The following is a 24,284-nucleotide window of genomic DNA, read 5'->3' as shown; positions in this document are numbered from 1 at the left end:
ACTCCAGGCAGCAGAAAACAGATCATGTTCCACAAAGGTAAAGAGGGTTGGGCAAGAGAAACAAATTCCAAGCACAGTGTTCCTCTGTCCTGAATCCCCCACATAGTGCCAACTTTGCAAGGCACAGTTCTATCTCCCACTACTTCTCTGCCTTCCCAGAACCAGAGGAACTTACTGTTTATTTATCTTAAATCTAGTGCCAGCACATGCCTAGTGCTGGGTCACATGAAAAATAAAAACATGTATAATGGTTAGGGAATATAGAAAATTTTTCAAGAACCCGGTGCTCCTGAACGAAAATATGGCTTTAAGCCTTTCTTACAATGTTTTTATAAATTTTCTCTTTCACTTGTAAGCAGCTCTACATTGCACAAAATTTAAATGTTGTACTGGAGTGAGTTAAGATGTTTGTCTCCTCACATTTGAATAAAGTACTTATTTGAGTGGTTTTCATTACTTAACGTGAGTGTTATAAAACAATATCTACACATAAATCAACAGAGAACTCGCCATGAAAGCTTCTCTAAATGCAAAAATATTATTATAGTATTCTACTGGGAAAAGAGAAAACAAAAGTCCAAGAATTCTGCTTACTGCAGTAGAGCTAAGTTACTAGAAACTACTTATTATAAAGCTTATACTACAGTTTAAAAAAGCTTGTGACATTTTTTTAAACAATCCCTTCATGAAAAAGGATGATAATGACACTGCTGCTGTTCTGCCTCAAGAGGGAATTGTCCATCTGCTAGCAAACCTCTGAATCTATATCATTATTAAGATGTGTTTATAGAAGCATCAGAGTACCCTTGGCACATTGAGAAAACAATAGGGCACATTTCAAGATCACAGATTTTTTTTAGTTTAAATTCTGGGGTAATTTTCTTGTCCACATAAAAGAAGTGTGTTTCAAGATCAGCTTTATTAGGAAGGTCTGCTGGGATTTGATGTTTTTATTTTCTTACAGAAGAAAATTTATTTCTTGAAGAAGAGCTCCATCTCCTCACCCATTAAATGAGCAAATATACAATTGTTCCCCCTAGTTTTAATTTGCATTTTATGATTGCAACTAGGTTAGAATTTTATACATTGCATCATTATTTAGAAAAAACCTGCTTTTATATTTCCCACAATTTCTGAATAAAACCAAAGCCACTCTTATATTTCCTGTTACTACTTCTAATAACATATATCAGTAATGGTACAAAAATAAAAGCCCCCTAAAACTTGTGTAACTGTCTTTACAGATCCTCACAATTTAAAAAAAAAAGTCAAAATTTTAACAGGATTTCTTCACTCTTTAAAGCAAATCAGAGGTGAAGTGGGAAGGGTACAAAGCAGGGAATAAAGCCATTATTTCCTTCATTTAAAGCATGTTTCATTGACAAGGTTGAACACAGAATCTATATTTGAGAATAGCATTTATATATAGTGACAAAATTATTTGTCTTGGAAGGGACCTTTGCAGATCATCTTGTCAGCTACTGCTCAAATGTGGCCAAATTCAGAGTCACATCAGGTCACACAAGGCCCTATGCAGTTTTGTGATGAATATCTCCAAGGATGGACAATCCTTGACATCTCTGGACAGCCTGTTCCAGTGTTTCATTATGTTCATCATGCACATTTTTTCTCCTGATATGTCATCATAATTCCTTTTGCTGCAGCATGTGTCTGTTGTCTCTCATCCTTCTGCTGTGGACCTTTCAGAAGAGTCTGGCTCTATCTTCTGTACAGTCTCTCCCATCTCGTGGCTCTAGAGAGCAATCAAGTGCCTTCTGAGCTCTCTCCAGGCTGAGCAAGCCCAGTTCAGCCCCTCCTCATCCATCAAGTGCTCTCCTGCCCCTGACCACATTGCTGGCTCTTCACTGGACTCCCTGCATGTCTTTCCTACACATTGGGCAGCCCAAACTGGACACACAACTCCAGATGCTGCCCCACAGGTTGATTAAAGAGGAATGATCACTTCCATGTGATGTTGGTGAGGGCCATATTAAATTCAGCCCAGAATCTAGTTAGGCATTATGATGCTGGCTGGGCACACACAGAACTCATGAGGGTTAAGGGAGTTTTTACACTTTCCAGCACAGCAGGATTTTCCCATGTCTCTGTGGACAGCACACAGCTGTAAAAGTCTTTCCATGCCCATGGTGTGTTTGTAGAGTGCAGCAGGGTCTCTGAGCTGCACATACTGGTGGAATGAAAGCACAAAAAGAAAGATTGATTTGGATTAAAAAAAGTAGGTCGGGTAAGGTCCAGTGTTGATGGTAATTTGTACTTTTAAGATTGAGCAGACTCAGAAATTTAAAAAAGTTAAAACTAAAAAAAAAATCGCTACTGAAAAAATGCAGCCCTAGTGAAAAGTTTGTGCTTCTAATACTCAGTGTATCAATGCAAACAAAAATGAGTTGCTACACTCTTATCCTTTCCCTGCTAAAGAGGATGCCAGTTGTATTAATCATGATAATTTATCTTTGTAGAGAACTGGAAAAAAACCCCTCGAATTATTTCACAATAGGCTAATAAAAGCAAAGAGAGGAATGTTATCTTTAGGCACAACTGTTGTATTGTTTTTTGTTTGGATGGTGATATAGAGCCTGACTGAAAACTAACTGAAAAATGATGGAAGTATCTCTTTTACTTCAATGAGTTTAGAATCAGATCCTTAGAGGTACAACTTTTATGCATGTCCTAGTAATTAACATTAGAGTGAAATAAAGAAAGAGCTGTTAATAATACTTCAAAAAAACCCCAGTGTTTAGACTTTTTTTTTTTTATTATTGCAGAAAACAAATATACTCTCTAACACACTGTAATGAGGTGGCCAAGCTAGTTTAAAATATCAGCTGTCTTTTTGTTCAACAAAGTATTAAAAAAAGAGTCTCCTGACACATATTTTATATCCCTTGAGGTCCAATTTTCAGACTAATAGACCCTTTTTTCTTCCCTTTCCCTTTAAAGACTCTGATTTCCAGGCCCTCTAGAGCATCCTACTGCATTTTCTAACCTTTAGAAACAAGCTTGAAGGCTGACAGACATTTTTTCGTTTTTCTCTATTCTGCAAAAAAGCAAAAGCCTTTCAGGACTACAAATCTCATAGTTTTAAAAATATAATAAATTATTATATTTAGAAATCTGTTCATTTATGAGGTTTTTTATTCACTTTAAAAACTGAAACCACATTTTCAGTACTTTCATAAATTAGAATTAATTTTAGAAGTCTAACAGCATGACAGTATAAAATAAGAATTCCACTAGATATCCCATATTAAATATAACAACAATACTCTTAAATATGCATAAAATAATGATAGTGTCTCCTGAGCAATTTTATCATATGGTGAATTTCACAGAGGTAAGGGAGGTTTTGCACACCATTTAAGCCATAAAATCATGTGTGGGGTTATGGTATCAGAGAGGATGCACAAAAATGCCAGTGAATCATCCAACATGCTGCAGAATCAGTTTCGGCTTCAGCCCTGCTGTATCAGGACAGTTTATCCTGGTCCAACAGTGACCCAGGAAATGTCTGCAGTTGTGTATTCATATGGAAAAAGAAGATCCTAGAAGCTTTGAAAAACAACCCTCAAAGCATTATGACAGCACAGAGCATGGGATGGGGCAAATGTGCTCTTCAAGTTTGATTCAGAAAGTGTGAATGTAAATTCCCAACTTACTGGCACCACACTTGGATTTTGGACTAGCAAACTTTTCTCTTTAAGCACATCACATGAACTGGAAATGTTCAGCTCCAAATGTAAAATCTTATGTTCTTCAACAGTACGTTACCTGAAGATGTGCTACATGGGTCTTTTCATGCATTTTTCACTAAAATGAAACTTCTGCAAAACTCTTTTTGGATATTGTACCTTCAAGTACAGTATCCAAAAGGGTGAAGACTCCACCTTGCCTATAGCTTACACTTCTGACATAAGCTACATGGACAGATGCAAAAGTCTCTGTCTGTAACCACAACTTTTCATTCAACAGAGGCATATTTAGAGTACACTGATTCATACTCAGTAATGGAGAACTGCAAATTTTGATTTGGAACTTACAGTTGCTTCTGTAATAACAGGATATAAATTTGGAACACTATATTTTTATTTCCACAAAAATGTATGTTGGAAAACAGTTTGGACAAAAAATGTCTCATTCTTCTGATCTATCTCAATATTAATTGTAAGGTTGCATATGAAAATGCACATTTAAGTTGTATACTAAAATGCATGGTAGGTAACCATGGGAAAGGATAGTTAAAATGCTCTGACAAGAGGAATGGAAGTTAAGCCCACTCTTTTTTCTGCACAGTTTATAAACAAATATTTTTCCTTAACTGTTATTTTACCATCCATCATCTGGAAAAGGTGCTCAACTATTGAAATTTACAATTAAAAGTGAAAAGATTTCCTCATTCTAGTTTTGTTTATTTCTCTAACTGACAGATGATCAAACCTACTTTTTTTTTAATAGTGACAGATTAATTAGACAGAAATAAGTTCTCTACATCTTTCTGGATGACTACTTTTGGATGATACAAATCATTACCTGAAAGTGTCTTTTCCACTTCTTTGCTTAAAAGTCTCAGTAACTAGGTTAGCCTCACTTTATATAAATACTTTTTTATCAGATTAGTCCCCTCCCCTGCACCTAAAACTGAAGATTCAACCTATTCAACTCCTAGAATCAGTAAGTAAAATCAGGCATTGAAAATTTTAGTCCCATTCTTACTAATCTTACTTATTATAATACTTTTTACTAAATAAAATCTATGTACATCCAGTGCAATAAAAAGCCATGCATTTAACTACATGTATTAAAAAAGTTTGGATGGACAGCATACCTTGGCAAAATCCATGGACAGAATTCAAAATTTAAGGAGATTATAGTACCTGATATCTTTGAAAAGCATTGTTAATTAACTTCAAGCTTTGCACAGGCTCCATGATTCACTGCTTCCAGTAGAAATCTATTCCTGCTGCAAACCTTTCCCAAAATACAATGATGCCAAAGCAGTTTCTGAGTAAAGGCTTGTTGGCATCTTAAGTAAGGTTTCCATTTTTCTAAAATGTAACAAAATGGAGTTTGTCATCCTGTTCCTCACAATTTTCTCTTTTATGAAGAACCCCCACCTGACCTTCAAACATAAAGCATGTTGATTGTTTCAAAGTAAGGACAGTAAAATGAAGCAACTGGGTAAAGCATATTCTGTCACGTTCCTCACCTCCTTACATCGTGGCATATTATATATCCACAGTCTTTCCCATGACATTTATTTGCTTTATTTCTTGTCTAAAGAAGCAACATGAGTCTCTTGTCAGCCTGCTTTACATTTCTTTGTTTAAGGATCAAATCCTACAAAACATCAGTCTTCAAGCAGATGAGAAAAATGTAATCATTTTACTTTAATGCAAACACAGATGATACTAATGCTAGTATTAAATATCTTTATACACACTTTTTAGTATCTTCTAGTTTAATTTTACAGTTTAACAAGATACACACAATCATAAATGACTAAAAATATGTAATACATTTGATTGAAGTTTATCACTCATTTGACTGAAAGATTAACTATAGATATTTGAAATCACTAGTTACTATGCTACTCTTTTAGTATACTGCTTTTACTATATATTATGTGCACCACTCAGGAGAATTTAATTTGTATTGTTTCTTTCATTAAGGGGAAGCTGCCACTAAAACAAGCCTTTTTTTCCTAAATAGTTGTCTTTTTTGAGTTTTATTGTCCCATAATTAACCAGTGTAGTGCTGTTTGCACAAGAGTGCCAATTCACTGCAATCAGCTCCAAGCAAAGTTCAAGAGAGGGCTAACGATGTCTTAAACTTTTATGGAGGAAAAATATGGCAGTTAGTGGTTGTGATCCTGTGATACAATCAGATTGAAGTGAACTTAACCAAAATGCCCTCAGAGATGGAGCTTCAACAACATTACATGCTGCTATGAAAGGACAACCTAAGGTCACTTATTTTCACCTGGGTGATTTGGAAAACGACCTCTAAAGTACATTGTTAGGATGTGGGATTTCTTTGCTTCTAAAATGTTTGCTTTGACATTGCAGTTTCTTATTAGAAAAGTGTCTCTCTGCTTTGGATGAAATATGAAATGGAAACAAAACCACAAAACAGTAAGAGTTTGGTAACACAACAACAGGATGAGCTGTTTGAAGCGTTCTAAATTCTGGGTGAGGAGCTAGAAATGTATTATAATAAAACAGCTTTCTTGAAGCATGTATCTCTGTAATGATGAATTTTTATAAGGTAAGTAGTTGGCTGTGTTTAGATGGTATTTTACACCTAAAGTCAAAAAACTGATTTAAAAAAAAACCAGGTCACTCTACAAAGATGGAAGTTCCATTAAATCTTACTAAGATTCCGCTAAAGATGCAATAAACTCTCCAAGTAAACCACAATGCAGAATGGTGACTTTCAATGACTTTTAAATCACAACCACAGGAAAAATATCCCTATAATCTTCTACAGGATATACAGATCAGGGGAGGTAAGCACTACTTTTGGATTTCCAACTTAGATCATATCTGGCGTGACTTTTCAGATTAGTCAAGTACCCACATGTCCAAATTCATCAGCTCACAGACTGCTGCAGACACTCCACACATTAGAAATCAGGGTAGGGTTGGTTTTATATGAGAAACCTAAAAAATGCTTTGTAAGTTTTGAAAATTCTTTATGCTCATCTCACCTAATAATCCAGTCATAGATTTACAAGAAGAATGAAATATTTCATGACATTCATTTCCATGTATTAAGTGATAGTAAGATGATCATTAGAGAAGAGGGAGACAGTTAACAGAACTGCAGTCTATATATAGACATTGGTTCTTCCACTTCATCAGAGAATATATTAAATGTCACATTCTGTTGCACAGCCAATTAGAGAGGTAAGCATGACAAAAAAGAGTTTTCCTGCTGGTTTGTTACCAGCACAGCATGGTATCAAAAAACAGAGACAGGGCTCCCCAGCCAGGAACAGACTGCAGCAGTGCTAAAATATTTTAGCCTTGAACTAAGATGAAATGCAAATACAAAGCAGTTCATTTTAAAACATGTGTAACATTAACTGAAATTCTGAAGAGTTAATAATTTGGTCTCATATTTAAGTAAAAGACATCTGCAGCAGGAAGCACACTATGGATTTTGCCTGCTGGAATAATAGGCTAAAGTGAAGTATAAGTAAGAAAACTGAATAATGCTGAACCAAGTATTTGACAATATAAAATTTTAAAACCAAAATTATTCTGAAAAACATCAAAAGATAATGTGTAAACAAGTCTTCTTTGGCCCTCAACCTTTTCAAAGGACGTAACAACTATTTTAACCTAATGCTCTGTGTAGATGGCACTGGAATTATCACTTATTATATCTATTCTGTTTTAAGGATTCGTTAATTAATGAAGCAGTATATAATTCTACTTAGCAAACATTATCATCATTAATCAAGATGAAACTAATATTTTCTTCATCTAGAAGGTAAAGCAAGCCAAATTTCTCAAAAATGGAAAGTTTAAAACACTGGGGGGAAAAAAGGATATATAAGAAAAGAAGCAGAATGAATCGCATGAGACATCAGCATATTTTCTTATAAAATGTCTCAGTACAGAGTCTCGATAACATGTATACATTTTTTCTCCCTCTATTTCTAGCTTAAGCAAAGAAAAAGAATGTCAATATCTTCCTTAAAATAAATTAGATTTATTTTTTTTATGAGGAGGAAGATGACGACAAAAAACAAGAGAATAATATAATAGGGAGTCCTAAACTCAGTTTACAACTGAACTGAATGGAAATTTAGCACTGAAAAGTTTTGCACAGGCAGGGCAAATCTTTTATATTGAACAATGCTTAATTTAGAAGGCAGGTAATTACTTTAGAGCTGCATAAAACAAAATTACTTTTATTGCTACTGAGTAGCTAAAATTTAGCCCTTTCTTCTCCTAAAACATGTATTTCCACATTTTTCTGTGTTTTCAAAGGTAAGTGATGCAGTGATGCAGTTTTTGCTGACAAAACAGTTGCATTAATGAGCTGTTCTTTTCTTTAAGACAACTGAGGAGCCTTTGATAAACTGAGAGCAGCAGCATGTAAGGCTCTCAAAAAGTTATAAGAGAAGTAACATAAGAAAAAGTATGAATCAGGGTCCTCTTTTTCCTGGCAACCTGGAGCTTACTGTGCAAGTCCTTAATTCTCATAAGGTTTATATTTCAACCATTGGCTTGCATACTCTAACAGCACAAGCAATAGAAAGATAGAGAAACCTGCTTCAAATACCAGACAAAATAGTAAATACCTTTTCTTTTCTCCTCAATTAGTTATCTAAACATTTCATCCAATAATTGTGTTTATGGGATAAAGTAGCTGAAGTGACAACTGCATGTATTGTAATATTGCAACCTATCATCTCTCCTGTGTTCTTTGTTGAAAGGATTTAATACAGAATAAAGATCATGAGGCTTTCAACTTGAAAAATCAGTGTTTCTCATACCTTTTGTTTGATGATCATGTCGTTGATGTCATCAAGATCACCTACTTTCACTCTCTGAGATTTTATCTCTCGATCCAGTCGAGAAAGCCAGTCAGTGAGTTCTGCCCATGCCTTATTGAAGTCAGCCAAGGCTGGAACCTCCAAAAGCACAGAAGATGGCATTTCTGGTTTGAAGGTGGTGGTTTCCTTGGTTACCCTGGTTTGTGTATCCACAGCAACAGTTTCACCAGGAGTTACTGAAAGAAAAAAAAGCTAAAATTACTGAATAAATGAACAATGATAAATGTTTATTTCAGTATTTCAGAATTTATATTGTAGAAAGGGTAACACAGAAATAAGCCTATTTCTTTATATTATCTCTACTGAAAATATGAAAATCAAAACTACAAGAAAATATTAATTCATTTTTTTCCACAGGATTTCTATTATAATATTTGCTTAACATCCAGCATTCTCAGCATATTCAAATTCCATCCTTAGAAGACCAGATGGACCTAGTAACACTAGCAAAGTTCACAGCGTAATAAAACCCCTCGCTAAAGGTCGCTGAAGCAGGAGTGATTTTCCAAAAATCTAGTAGTGTGGTCAGATCTCTCTAGACCAGAAGATAGATTGAAAAAAGTTGGTTGGACTATTCAACATATCACATCATGACCATGTATTTAGAAACAAGTTTCCTCCACCGTGTTCAGGTCACTTTGTAGCTGAGAAATTGTCTGACCAACAATCTTCTCACTTACTGTTATCACCAAATGCTTCCCATAGGCCCTGTGGCCAATATGGAAACTTATACAACCAGAAATTCAGCCTTGACTAATTGGTTACTTTTCCAGTTCATAAAGTATTGAAAGTATTATGTTCTATTATTTGGAGATTTTTGGATTTTTTTTTTCCTTTTTTGGAGTAAACAGACGTAACTTCTTAGCGTCTTTTCCTGATCTATTAGCTATAGGTTCTAAATAATCTGTAAATTATTCATTGCTTGAAATGGGGAAGTACCCAGCACTGAAGCACAGTTTCTGTCTCTGCAGCAAGAATTATGACAGATGCCACAGACAGATAACACTGGACAGATAAGTGTGGAACAGGAAATCATTCAGAAGTTCAAGGCTGATCTTTTCGTCTTGATTTTCTGCTATGTACAAAGAGGTGGCTATGAACTGTTGGGCTCTTTTTGCCCTTCAGTTAATCATGCAAAAGCAATTCCTCATGGACAATATTATTGTGGATGAGGCCACACTAAATTGTATTTTAGTTTTTTTTTCTCATTTTTTAAAAAGGCCAACCAAAGAAGAAAAATATTAAAACAGAGGAAACAGAACACATGGCATTGCTTCACTGAGGTTCTGTACTATTAGAAAAGAGACTAAACACCTACACTTCAGAATCTCTATCTGAATCAACTGTTGAAACAGCAATATGTAAACCAGGAAGGTTGAAATAAAAGCTCTGTGGAGTGTGTTCTACAATTTCTAGCATTGAACCACCAAATGTTAATTTCTAAAGGATCTAGATGGGGTTTTTTTTGCATTTTCCCCAGTCTTCTTACAGAGTAGAGAAAATCAGTTTCCTGCCCTCTTCCTGTGAGGTAGCTTGTCTTCAACAAAAACAAACCAAAACACCAAAACAGTGTAACCCCATGCACAGTAACTTTTTTGTTTTGTTTTGTTTTTTTCTTGCTATTACTTCTGAGAGGCTAATGGTTTTCCATTGGCATTCATGCCATTACAGCAAAGTCTGTTTGAAATCTGAAAACCCAGATAGCAGGTCAGGGTTCAACAATCTGTCCATAAAGCCAAGGCCTTATATTTCCTCTGTGACTTCAGAGATTCTTAGACAACAGGAAAACAGTTTCTTAATTTGGCATTCATGAAGGTTAATCAGAAGTTGTCTTATCTCAAGAAAATTTCTCTCCTCACCAGCACTCAGGTAAATTGAAGAACAATTTTCTAAACTGGAACATCCATCAGTAGACTTAGGGTGTCTAAGAAGACTGCTTGGCATCTCTGCCTCTCACGTATTGGCCTGAGTACACAATCATATGTTCATTAATTAATAAGTATTTATTTAATTTTCCTCTAGTGACGGCTATTTCAGAACAGGGTGTTTCTAATGTTCTAAAGTTTATGGGTTTACTGATTTGGATTTTGGCATATGGGGTTGGGTTTTTTTGTCCATTGGGCTGCTTTTTGTGTGGTTTTGTTTGATTATTTTTGAGTTTTTTTCCTTGATGTAGTTCTTTTGCATCAAGAAACTTAAAATATTACAAATAGATTGTGAGGTACTAGCAGAAGTGCAAGAGTCAAATATAACGTCTTCTCTAAAAACTTCAAGATCTACCACTATCTATTATCATCTTCTAAGGGTGGTAATAATCTGTTCCACTTTGACTAACCATTAGAATATTTGAGTTATCAAATTATTTATAAAAATTACCTTTAGAAAGTGTTTGCACAGTGTTTCACTTCTGACACTTAAAACATACCTATCACTTATTTCTCTCTGTTTATGCTTGCACAGATATGACACAGTTCATTTAACAGAAGTGTATAAATGAGCTACTAAAATCAATAGAAAAATATAAATCAACATTAACTACACAATACATAGCAACAGATCTCATTCTGAAAAAATTTGTCCAGAACTGCACTGACAGATTCTGTGACTCAGAGGGGACAGTTTGTTGCTTTTCCTTTTGATGGGGTCTTTTTATAATTAGTTTTTGTTTTTTTTCTCAGGAAAATTCATTTATAAATACAGAACTGAAATTCAAATTCTTTTTTTTTTCCAAATATCTGAGCAATAAATTCTATCCTACTGAAACACATAATAAAAAAATTAAGGACTTCATATTTCAACTTATTTAAAGGTTATAATGGTTCACATCTGTGATAAACCACAAAACCAAAAGGACAATTGGAATTGAAGACATTAAACCACTCAAGTATTAAGTTTTAAAGGTGATTTCTCATTAGCACTTTCTGCTCTTTAACAAAAAAGGGAACAACATAGAACAATAATAGGAGAAAACTAAAGCACAGGATAATAGGTGTGATTTTCAACTTGAACTTTGAAATACACTGGACGAAATCAAGTGTATATTGGTAATTTTGCATCTTGAAAAGAATCTGTAATGTTAAACTTGAAGAGTGAAAATAATTGGAATGTATAATGAAATTGAAATTCAAATATTGAATGCAAACCCAAGTAAAACAGAATGAAACCAATTGCAAGGAAAAAATTTCCCCCCCTTCTTTTACTCTGCTTATTTCAGTGTTGTGTTTCAAGAGAGGGTCAAACTGACAACTCAAATAAAACTCCTTATTCAGGTACTGAACAGGAACAGAACAGACAGGAAGAACGACAACACTTTCAACAGCTTCAAAGCCCTTCAAATACCCACTTTCAAGCCACAGTCTAAGCAGAACTGCCTCAATCCACAGGGATGTTCCTGAACCATCCTTCTGAATGCTTTTAGCGGTGCTTAAGTTCTAATTATGTAAGATAACTGCATCTACTAGGTCAAAGCTTTTTGACAGAAGAAATAACATAGCTACCGGATGTGGATTTTAATTCAGCTTGCATGTCTAAACTGAATGGTTTTAGTTCCACTGTTAACAGCACAAAGCAAGGGAGATGCCAGCCTTAAATCCTTCATGCGATGAATAACAGTAATATACACCCACTAAAATTCCTGATTTAGTCAAAGAAACTCAGCTGCATTTTACTCTGACCAAGCAGAGGAAGAATACCTGTATCTTGTGGCATACACTCAGATGACATCACTCAGTGAATTTGTTATAACACAGGCAACACTAACTTCTTTAGTGGCAGGACAAATCAGTACTCTCAGTGGGAAAACCAGCAGTTCGCTGGCTCGGACATTGCACACCAGGAACGTTTGGCTTTTCCATGGGAAATCTCATTTTAGGAGCACTTTATCCTTGTGAACTTGACTTGGAACAACTAAACTCCACAATAGCACAGAGGTGAAGTTCTGTCAGCTACTAAAATGCACTTTTCTTTTTTTTTTTTCTTATGCTGTGTCATTGCAACCACTTTTCTACAGGGTTAGACCATCCACGATCATATTCTTAAACTCCAAGCAGACTTCCTGGAGAGAGATCTGGAAAGACAGTTCTGAAACTGATTTATTTAGACTTGTTCCAGTGATAGATGAATGGTCTCATCTCTGTCTGTCCTTCAATGTTAAGGAAACAAAGTTAAGAGTACATTAAGTTCTCCCATTCAGTACAGCCCCTCCCTGCAAAATGCTCACTGCCAGTAACACTTTTTGCAGAGGGGCTACAGCTACCTGGCAGGTGTTCCAGGTCATAAAGGAGTTCTGAAAGGAACAACAGAACTCTGATTAAATATTATAATACAAATTTATTACCTCAAAAAAGCCCACCAACTTTGAAGTTTGAAAGCAAGGAATGTTTTCTTCTAGTGATCTGAACTCAGAATAAAGTCTTTATGTTGATCAAAAATTGTTGCCAACAAAATTCCACCCACAGTTCTAAATGTGGAAAATATGCATCCTTAGAGCATTGTATCTCAAAGCTAACATTTTCTTAACATTTTAGTCAGCTTTTAAAGACAAAAATCATGTTTCCAAGTGAGTCTTTCCTATTTTAATACAACACCAATGTTTGATTTTCTTAGCCTTGAATACTTAGTAAAAACAATTCCTAGAAAAAGAAGACTTGGTACCTGTATCAGGTATATTTCATACATAATAATTTTTATAGACTATAAATGGGTAAAAGTTTTATACTTAATTTCATGAACACTTAGGGAACATTCACATTATGTGTTACTGTCATCAGTTTAAAATACAAGTTAAATGCCTAGACTACCTTTTAATTCTAGAAGCTCTTTATGACTCCTAACAAATCATTATGGATTATATATAATTTTAATTATTACAGGTAAAAGAAAAGAAGCTGGCAGTTTATGGGATTATTAATTAAAGTTTAGATCTAAAATAGTCTGTGCAATGGGATGGAGGGACTGAAACTAAAGACCCCTTAGAGGTTCAAGAGAAAGTAGAAACTCAAGGTTAAAATGCTTAGGAGAAAAAAATATTTATAAGTGAATGTGTACTGCTATATTTGAAAAATAACTACAAAAGTTATGGTTTCTAAAATGTTACTGTTACTATTACTAGATTAATAAACAGCATCAGAACTTTAAATTTTGTAGGAACATAAGTGTCAGCTTTCCCAAACTTTTCTTCCTTTGTCATAGGATAGATCTGATAGAATTTTCTTACCGTCCACCTTTTTATATGCAGCAGTGTGACTAAGCCATTTATTGTACAATGCATTCTTCCAAGTCCCTCCAAACACAACAGCAAGATGTTTTGATATGTCTTTCACTCAATGTAAAGAAAAACTCTTCAATAATAAACAATGATTTGCAACAGGAATAAGAACATACAAAATAGGTAGAGTCTACTAAACACTAAGAAATTCAGTGATAAGTAGGCTTGTGTGCATCATAATGTAAATAAACATTAGGGTGAAGCTGAATTTGTGCCACATAGCAAAAAGTTCACATTGTGACCTGTTGCTGCAAAGAGCTTCTGCAAATATTTTCTATGTATGCAAGATACCTAGAAATGGAATGTAAACAGTTCCTTTGATCATAATAAGTACGTCAAGGTAATTTCCATGTACAGAAGTTAGAGTTTTTAAAAAACGGCCCTTTTTAGAAGAGAATCAGGTTGGAGAATACTTCAGCAAACAGGACATGTATGAAAAAGTCCATGGGCTCTGATGGGATGCAGCTGTGAGTGCTGTGGGAGCTGGCAGCAATCATCGTGAGGATTCTTTTTACAAACTTTGATAGATCATGGCAAATAGAAGAAGTGTCTGAAGACTGGAGGAAAACAAATGTCACTTCAAGAAGGATAATGTGGAGGACCCAGGGAATGAAAACTCACCTCAAACCCCGGGAAAGTGATGGAGATATCAGCATCACGGGCTGCATTAGGAGGACCATTGCCAACAGCTAGACAGAGCTGATCCTTCCCCTCTGGTCAGCACCTGGAATACTGTATCCAGTTCTCAGATCCCTAGCACAAGACAGCTATAGAGATACTAGAGACCAGTAAATGGCCACAATGATGATTAAGGGACTGAAATGTCTGTCACACGAAGAAAACTTGAGGGAGCATGAACTGTTCAGCCTAGGAAAGAGAAGACTCAGGGGGAACCACTTGAACGTGTATAAATATCTGAAGGGAGAGTGCAAAGAAGGTGGATCCAGGCTCTTTCCAGTGGTGCTCTGTGACAATAAAATGGGCACAACTGAAACACAGGAGGTTCCCCCTGAATATCAGGAAATGCTCTTTGAGGGAGTCCTGAAACAGGTTGAACCAGAGAGTTTGTGGAATCTCTACTCTCAGAAATACTCAAAAGCCACAGGAACAGGATCCTGGGCAGCCTCCTCTATGTTCTCCTGCCTGAATAGGGGGTTGGACCACATTACCTCCAGAAGTCCCTGCCATCCTCAGTCTTTCCACAGTCCTGTACATCTATGTTCTCAGTTTCAAATACTCTCTAAAAACCAAATTGGAAATACTGTAATGACAGAGAATGCTTTGGGAAGGAAGCAGCTAAGACTGAAGATAATACATGGGACTAATCCTGGCACAGTGTACATACACAATTCAATTGACTGCTCTACATGTAGTGGAAAAAAACTTAAATCCTCAGCATTTGATCCTAATTAGACTGTGACTCGACCAGGGACAAGTAGTACAAAACCAACTGAAGATTGTAATATATATCTGTAAACAGAGGTAGCATTAATATGCTTGGACCTATTGTTCCATTCAAACCTTTCTGAAAGAGAAACTGCTCTAAAGTTCAGTCTCCTTTTAGTAATATAACATTGCCATGGCATCCTCCAAGAGCCTTTCCTTAGGCAGAGTTCAGCATGATTGATGGGGGCCACTAAAAATTGGAAAGCAAAAGGCTGTGGTATGAATGGATCACTTTTAGTGAGTGTGAGAGTAAAACAGACAGAAACTAAAGAAAGGTAGCCCAAGAACCTTCCATATACATTTTTAAAAAGCAGTATAATTTATACCCCTACACAAGGCATTTATTTTTTTCCAAAGGATAAGCGTCTTTTTCAGTGAGCAGTTGTTACAAAAGGGTTTCATGAAAATGAATGTTTTGTGCTACAGCAGTTGTGGTGCTGTAAAATCAAATTCTGTCACATACTTGCCTTATAAAAAACGTTGTGACTACATCTGTCACAAATGATGCAAGCACCTCTCACTATTCCTTTTGTCAGTAAAAGTAACAAGTTCCTTGATTTATGCAGCTTTCAATTGGATGACAATCTATATGACAACAATCTACAATTCCAGTGTACTGCTATTGGCATGTAACTGAATTTTGGCAGCTAATTCTTTGATATAAGAAAGAAACCACACTGCCAGCAGCTCCAACTTTTACAGTCTCATAAAAATCACCTCTTCTAATTTTTGTAAGATCTACACATTGATTTAACAGGCATAAATTGCTGTCTTAGCCAAGGGGAACTCTGAATAAAGGGTGTAAAAATTGTACACAGATACAAAATAACTAAGAACCCGTTGAATTCTAGGTACCTTGTCATTAAAAAAAATAAATATCATAACAGTTTTGACGAAACTGTGAAATATTCAGAGCTCAGTTATTAGCTAATTTAACAGCATTACAGAATTTATATAAAAATGTCCAAGTCTACCTTTATTCTTCAAGTGAAAAGTTTTGTAGGATTAAAACCAGCTGTTCAAAGGCAATACTACCACTGTCACTTCATTTTGACAAAGGAATTCCTGAAATCACTACAAGTACCTTCTGTTCTTTCGTGAGAAATATTAAAATAGCTTGCTTGGTACTACTTTGTGAAACACTTGTCAAGTTTTCTCCTATAATGCTTACTTTTCAGGTCAAACTAACCTCTATTTTAGTTTCACTCTAAGAAGAATTGCATTTGGGAACTTAAGTGTGGTCTGACCACCAATCTACTGTTAAAGAAAATATCAGTAATGCAAATCTCTTCTTGCCTATCTCCACCACTTCATGTCCCCTGCTACTCCCCATGGATATAAAGACAGCAGTCAGATATTTCAGTGACAAACTTCATATAAACCATTTTTTCCTCATTTTAGCCTTCTACAGTTTAAGGAGCAAGTCTTTCTGTCATTGTCTCATGCCCTCTGACTAGAGCAGAAACCTTAGGAGCAATTGTGAGCTTTATTCCTCATTCCCTGTAGCCTCCACTCTGCTCATGCTCTTTGGCTGGCTGTTTCTCTGTAGGGCAGACCTAACTCTGTGGCAGCCCCATTCACAACAGAAATATTAGGAAGGACGTCAAAGACTCAGGTAGGGCATGACCAGGATATTCCTGAGCACTGCTCCCTTCACAAGGAAAAGCTGGCTTGCTTTGCTCTTTTAAAGGGATGAGTCAACAAAGAACAGACAGGTCAAGAGGATTGTGTGCACAATAGCCTATCACTTTCTACTATTCTAGCAAATTAAAGAGATTTTCATGCAATGTAATTGTCAATAGGCCTAATTACTATACAAAAAGAATAGAGAGATTACTGCTATTTGCAGGCTGATGCTATCTGGATAGTCAAATGCCACAGTAATTTGGGTTATTGTAACAAAAAGAAAGGGGGGAGAGAGAGAGTAGGTTTAAAACACTATTAAAAAAAGAAAGTGATTTAAAGATGGAAAGCTAGAAACTTAGGCAGAAAAACTGAAAAAGGGCATAAACTACCATTTTATTATGGACACTTTTTTGCTAGGAACTCTCCTCCCTTTTTCCATATCTTCCAGAATAAACTAATCTAAATTCTTGATTCTATCTGTTTTTTAAAATGACAGTTGCCACATTTTTTGAAAATTGCCAATACTGGATTCTATTACCAAGATTATGGGAACCATATAAAAAAGTCCAACCATAACTGTAACTTAGCTCTGTGCTCTCATCTGATATAGGTTTTTCAATAACAGTCTGAGGAATTCTACGGTATGCTGTCATTTCATGGGATTTAACCAAAATAAATCTGGCATATCCTTCTGCTACTGACTATTGATCAAGACATTAAATGAAAGAAAACAAGCTGCAAAGCTTTCTCCTCAGAAGAAAATACCAGATTGTATTTTAAAAATGGAACAGGTGAATGTGGTCCTTTGAAAGACTAACGATAGCATTAATCTTATTTACATCATAAATATTGACAACTGTGCTTCAACAACTTGTTACAGAATAGAAAAAGTAGACCTTGGTTCCATATTGTCTTTAATAACAGCAAAGCAGCCAACTCCTGTTTTGACATTCTGATTTATGTTTCATCATAGGTATGAGTACAAAAAAAATTCTTTGTAATCCTGAGTGAGTTATGTTTAATCAGCTGAGCCCTGAACAAAACAAGTTCACATTCCTTTTATAAACTGCACTGTCACACCTGTTTATTACAGATCTTTCAAAGAGGAACCTACTGCAAGACCCCTGAAATAGGATGTTAAATATAAAGATGTAATTTGTACACAGATTTTGGTTTTATTCAAATTAGGCTTTTATGGCTTAAGTATATTTTGCACATATTATTCACCTGTCAGAAAATCCAGAAGCAAATCCTCAAATCAATATATGTTATAAAGATCAAAACAGAAATTCTGAGAATAACAGAGATTTGTGTTTCTAAACTTGCTTATCATGGTTTTATTCATACAGCTTGGAAGGCATAGTGTCAGCTTTTTATATAGATGCTTTTCATTACTTCTCCCTGTTGGTGTTACAGCACATGCTGTGAATGACCTCCAGAGATTCCTGAAGCTATATGCAGAGAGAAAATTGAATCTGAAAGCTTTATGAGACAAGTTTGTCTTAAGCTTGTGTCTGATGTCAGCTGTATTGAAAAATAGAACTGCTTGTGAAACTGGGTCCTGACCTTGAAAAATCTCCAATCAAGTTGTAACAGATTCAGTTTTGTGCCATATTGTTATTTGCTGGATGTGTCACATATGTGAGAAGTAAAAAAGCCTCTTACTGGAAATCAGATGGAATGATTAGACACTTCTTTCCTGAATACAAAGGGGAAAACATATATATGGCAATTTACACATAATAGGGTCATCTCAGGCTGGCATCTCTGAACCTCTTTACTACATAAGTCTGTAAAGTAAAATGACTCAAACCCAAGTCTACTAAAATTATAAATATAAACCATTATTTATTCCTTCATCCAAAAGAAAAGGTAAAGACAGTAATCTGTTCCTTTACTAATCCACTTTATACAAGTGTGAGCAATCTTTTTTAGGCCAGCTGACTGAAGGAGGAGTCTACTGTTACTGATCTCTAATGATTTAAGAGCTCAAGGTATTCTCTGTGATACTTCCCCACTGCATTTTTACCTATTCAATTTCTGTCTTGCATTTTATTTTTGTAAAAATTTTCATAGTGTTAAACCAAATTATAGTTAATATTAAAAATAGACATTTCCTTTGATTTCCTTTAGAGTCAACCTGCACAATTATCAGAAACTATATGGTTCTAGACACATGATCATTATTGAAGTAGTACTTCACTCTACTACAACTCATGATAGTGGTCTTCTTTACTGGTGTCCTAAAACCAAAGTGAACCAAAATGGACTGCTGGCAGTAGCATTGCCTTCTAATTCAGTGGAGAACTACTACAACAACCAACAGTTGCATGTTCAACTCTCTGGGGAATGATTCCATAAAATTAAGTACCTACCACATCCCTCATAAAATCATTTTCATAGTTGACAATGAAGTTCCTCTAAATAGTGAAGACTATGTGCAATCTAAGTTTAAATATCAACACATGTCCATTAGTATTGAAAACACTGTAGATGCACATATCCATGGATTGTTCAGTCCCTCCCAAGGAATTATTTTGAGTATTCTTGGTCTCAATTATACTATGCCAACTGCTTTAAGCAACACAGACACTCAAATATCTGATTTGTACGTTTGTTTTTAATATGCCCTTTTGAATACACATATGCACAAAGTGCACAAAGATTTTTAAGACTAGCTTTTGGAAATTCTGAGAAAAAGTGCTGAACTACAGCATATGTGTTCACTCAAACAGTGAGCATAATATATAAACAATGACTGCTTCAGAGCACATTAGCTATGAAATACAACAAAAAAAAAAAAAGTATCTATTCTGCATTTTTTGCCCAAAGCTAGTTGTTGTCATTTTGTTCCTTACATTTTTGTCGTTGTCTCCTGATTATCTCCTAAATACAAATGGTTTGTTAGTTTTAAAGAGGCAGTGGAACAGTACACAATCCAGCCCTGAAGTCCATGGAAATGAATATATTTCAATGGTTATAGTTTCCTAAACAAAGAATCCTTCATCCTCACTGAAAATGTTAAACCAAATATCATACCAGACATTTAACAGGCCAGTCTTCATAATGCAGGACACTGCCATGTCCATCTGTATGTCTCTCTATCTTAGATGTAACCAGTATGGAATAATAAATAACTCAACTATGCATTTATTATGAAAATGAAAGAAAATTCCAGATGCATACTAGCACTACAGAAGCACTTTCAGCCTCTGAGGTAAGTGGATTTTAGCTTCAAACTTTAAGTTTTCATCAAGATATTTATTTTCACATACATGTTTTTGTTAGTGCTAAATTTCCTCAAAAACCTACAGACTCATGAACAGTATATTTTTAATAGCACCAGTACTTGTTTTGATTGCAAGCAGTGAATATGAATTCCAGCTGCATTAAGCCACAGCAGTGCTGAGTAACTGATATTTTTCAAGAACTGATGTATGTGATCTTAAAAGCCTAGAACAAAGCAGCATGCCTAGTCCAGGTGGGGATTTGCTCCACAGAGAAATAGAAAACAAACTAAACTTCTCAAACAGAAGGAGACATACTATATTCCTGCAACTAAAATACCAAGGATAAGCAAATGAAATTCTGTTGTCACTACTTTCCCCAGATTCACAAATATCACTGCTTTAATTCAAACCACAAGACTCAAGATATTACAGACTCTGGAGGTGACTGACTGCTGTGAATCTTTTTCCCACACCCCAGCTGAATATATGGGCTAATAAGTGATGAGATCTCTTCACCACCATTGCCGCTGGTGAACTTACTGCAGCTCACAGTCCTCACAACTCACATCTAATGGATTCAGCATGATACCTCACTCCTCTCCCACTCTTCCTCATCCATTCTAAATCCTGAAAAGCCTTCTTCCCCTGAACAGGGAAGCCCAGTCCTTGGCTCTGTGTCTGCAGTGTCTGACTCCTACTCCTAAAGCAAGTTATACTGAAAGCACAGGAGAGCATTGATTGTAGGCATTTGAAGAAAGACACCTAAAGCTGATGGAGAGTGCTATGAGCTCTGGTGATGCAGTATTAGCTCTCCTCAAATTACTTATTTGTAGTAAGTGTACAACACCTAACAGTGCATATAAAGCCTTTCTGTCAAATGCAACCCTGCTACAAACTGTTAAACACAACCAATCCTTTTTTATCTTTATCTTTTTTTCAGACCTGCTACAAATGACTCTACAAAATAAGATTGATACTTTAAGATTAAACTTTTAAAGTTTAAAGGGACAAATTCTACTTAATTTCAGAAGAATTTTCACCATTGTAATTGATAATAATTCTCAGTCAACTTTTGTCTTCATTTCAGAGTCACATGTTTCTCTGTTTCACTTGGTTAGGCATTTGATACAAAAAAAAAAAAAAGACAAAAAAGGGGCAAAAACTTGTGTAAGCAGTCAGGAGAAAAAATGAAATTGCTTGTACACAAAGTACTGTTTACTGAATAAGTTAAACTGCAAGAGTATTAAGATAATATATCACTCAGAGTTTTATTAGGTGAATATGTAAAATGTAAAATTAGTTGACCAAGTACTTTCAGCTAAATTCATTTGTAGTTTTAAAATTTCACTAACTTCAAGTACAGCATAACTCAATAATAAAATAAATAAAATAAATACACATCCTTTTAAAGAAATTGTACTTTCAAGATAGCTCTAAATAAAAGCGACCAAAATTTTCCCCTGGCATCTTACTGGAATGAAGACAAATTATAGAAAATATCTTCCTCCAGAACAAGTCAGGAAGGCCTCCCACCCCACTATGCATTCAGAGGAGTTTACAACGCAATGTATACCTTTACCTACTTATTAAGTAAATACAGTGATAGCACCTCAGTATAAAAGAAGAAAAAGAAGTAATATAAATGCTAATGATGCTATTAAAACCTCTCCCTCCTGGAAAAGCACATTCCAGAACTGCATTTCTCTCTGTTGAAAATGTTTTCAAACTGCTGGCTAAGCAATGCATCAAGGTATTTGGATAGAGACATTCACACCATTTCACATTATCCTGTCAAGTACAGATAGCAAGTATGATTTTCTTCCTGATTCATCTTATCTTGGAAGTCAATCTTTGCTAAGGTTTTAGGCATACCCTTCAGCTAAGTACACTTTTTGAGCTGGAGAAGTAATTATTGTTCCCTATGCCTGAGGGCACACTGGACTCATGGAATATTAAGGACTATTTTGTAATGCTTCTTCTGCTGAAGAAACTATAATATGCAGACCTAGAAATAATTATAACCAGGGTGTTTTACCTCTGTAATAGCTACCAGATGGAATTTATTAAGACTCTCTGTCTGAGTTCTTGTAGCCAGACCAGACCAAATGACACCTGCCAGGGCTGTAGAGATGAGCCAGTTATGTCTTCATTCTCTGGTCTCAAATACACGTCAACATTATTCAATCCTGATGTCCCTGCATGTCTCTATAGGATCAGGAAGTGAATAATTATCAGCAGGAGATACTGCCATTGCTTCACAAAATCCTTCCAAAATAATTTTGTGCATCTTTCTTTTCAAATGACCTTTAATGATATTGTTTAGCTTTTGGGAGGCTTTTGGTTAAAGCTAGCTCTGCCATAGCCAGTTTGAGTCCCTATGGTTCATGAGAGTCAGCAGCACAGAGTAAATAAGGCCATAAAAATATCTGTAACATAAGGGGTTAAAATAACTGCAGAACTTATAGCACAGAATGACCAGACCCATGACATCCAATTTCTTCCCTCCTCTTCTCCCATTCTTTTAAGTGAAATACAAAAACACCTTAGTAGCAGATATATTTTCCTATCTTTGTGGAAAACTGCTGTCTTAGCCTGGAGATGAAATGGCTCAGGGGATCATACCCATGTGTTTAAATATCTAATTGGAGGAGTAAAGAAGACAGATCCAGACTGTCTTCAATGAAGCCCAGTGACAGAATGAGAAGCACATGCAAAAACCGAAATACCAGAAATTCTATTTGAATAGAAGAAGAAACCTTTTTTTTTTTTACTGTCAGAGTTGCTCAACTCTGGAAAAAGTTGCCCAGAGAGGTTGTAGAGTCTCCATCCTTGGAGATATTAAAAACCTGACTGGACATGACCCTGAGCAACCTGCACTAATCGACTGTGCTTTAGCAAAAGGAATAGATGTCTCCCCAGGTCCCTTTTGAACTCTACAGTTCTATGTCAATATATGTATAATAATGTGATCACAGTAAACTCAAATAAAGAAAAATTATGAATTAATGTTATAAGCACAGGTTCAAATTTTAGTGCTCTTGACAATAGAACGGAAATCTGTCTTACTTCCTGCTTAATCCTTTATGGAACACCAGTGCTTTCATTTTCTGCATGTATAGTTCCATCTGCTGAGTCTCAGAAATGTTAGCAGTCAGAGACTACATCTTGCATTAAGGTGAGTAATTTTACAATTCTTCAGATAGAGGTGAGGTAATATAAGAATATATACTGCTTTACTACTCCATGTTCTGGCTCTTGTTCCATTATTACAATTTCTTTTGTTACAGCAGATACACAACTTGCCAACACTCTTTCCCTCTGGAACCTGACATAACCTGTTCACACAGAAAACTGTCACAGCAAGTTTAGCACAGCAAAAAATTATTACCCATCTCCTTCATTCCCTCCATGTAATTACATGAATTCCTATAGAATGCCTTGGAACAAAATCATGCAAAGCAAGAATACTTTTGTACTACTAGTTTAAAAATATAGTAGTGGCATTTGGCCCTTTTTAGAAAACTGAAATTATTGCCACAGAACCACAGCAGTCCTAAGGGACTAAAACCAAACAATAGTTCCTTTTTAGTAAGATTCAACATGTCATGAGCAAGACATCTCCTTTTCTTGAACTCACACATGCTATTTGGGCAGGAGCTGGACTGTCTTTTGGTACTGAAATTTCTGGATTCTCTCTCTATGGAGTAATTATGTAGTTCTCTGAAAAAAAAGAATTTTTTGCTTTGCTGTCCTAGAGAGTCACTTGTAGAAGGTACAGAATTCTCCAATTTAAGATTCCTTGTGTGTTACCCACTAAAGCGTGTTAAAAACAAGAGGGATCAACAACCCACATGTAATCCAACTCCAAGACTGATTACTGCAGCTGTATCATACCCTGAGTTGCAGGCAATCTGACAGGGGTTGGGGGGACAGATTTCCTTCTGCTCCCACTCATGATGAGCAGCTTTCCAAACTGTATAGGTAACATTCTACTTTCAAGCAACTGAAATGGTTCAATATCAAGTAAAGAATCTTAGAGACTTTAGAAACTCAGATTGAGCACAGTGCTTCCATGAAGCGTTTCTTTTTCACCCATGCCTAATCTCTACATTTCAAAGGAAAGCACTGGGAAATA

At 35.6% G+C, this 24,284-nt stretch overlaps 1 protein-coding gene across 11 annotated transcripts in view; it reads right to left on the bottom strand.

The window, feature by feature from the left end:
* The window catches only part of DMD (dystrophin), a 1,181,986-nt gene that overhangs the window by 317,027 nt on the left and 840,675 nt on the right, over positions 1-24,284 (bottom strand). For all 11 annotated transcript variants that reach the window (XM_069032076.1, XM_069032238.1, XM_069031841.1 and 8 more), the window contains one exon: positions 8,522-8,757. In XM_069032076.1, coding sequence (XP_068888177.1) covers positions 8,522-8,757 — 236 coding nt within the window. The remainder of the gene's footprint in view (positions 1-8,521; positions 8,758-24,284) is intronic.

This window comes from Aphelocoma coerulescens, chromosome 1 (genome assembly GCF_041296385.1).
Source record: "Aphelocoma coerulescens isolate FSJ_1873_10779 chromosome 1, UR_Acoe_1.0, whole genome shotgun sequence".
NCBI classification, from domain to species: Eukaryota; Metazoa; Chordata; class Aves; order Passeriformes; family Corvidae; genus Aphelocoma; species Aphelocoma coerulescens.
The sequence above is the reverse complement of the archived record's forward strand: the minus strand, read 5'-3'. Positions and strand labels throughout refer to the sequence as shown.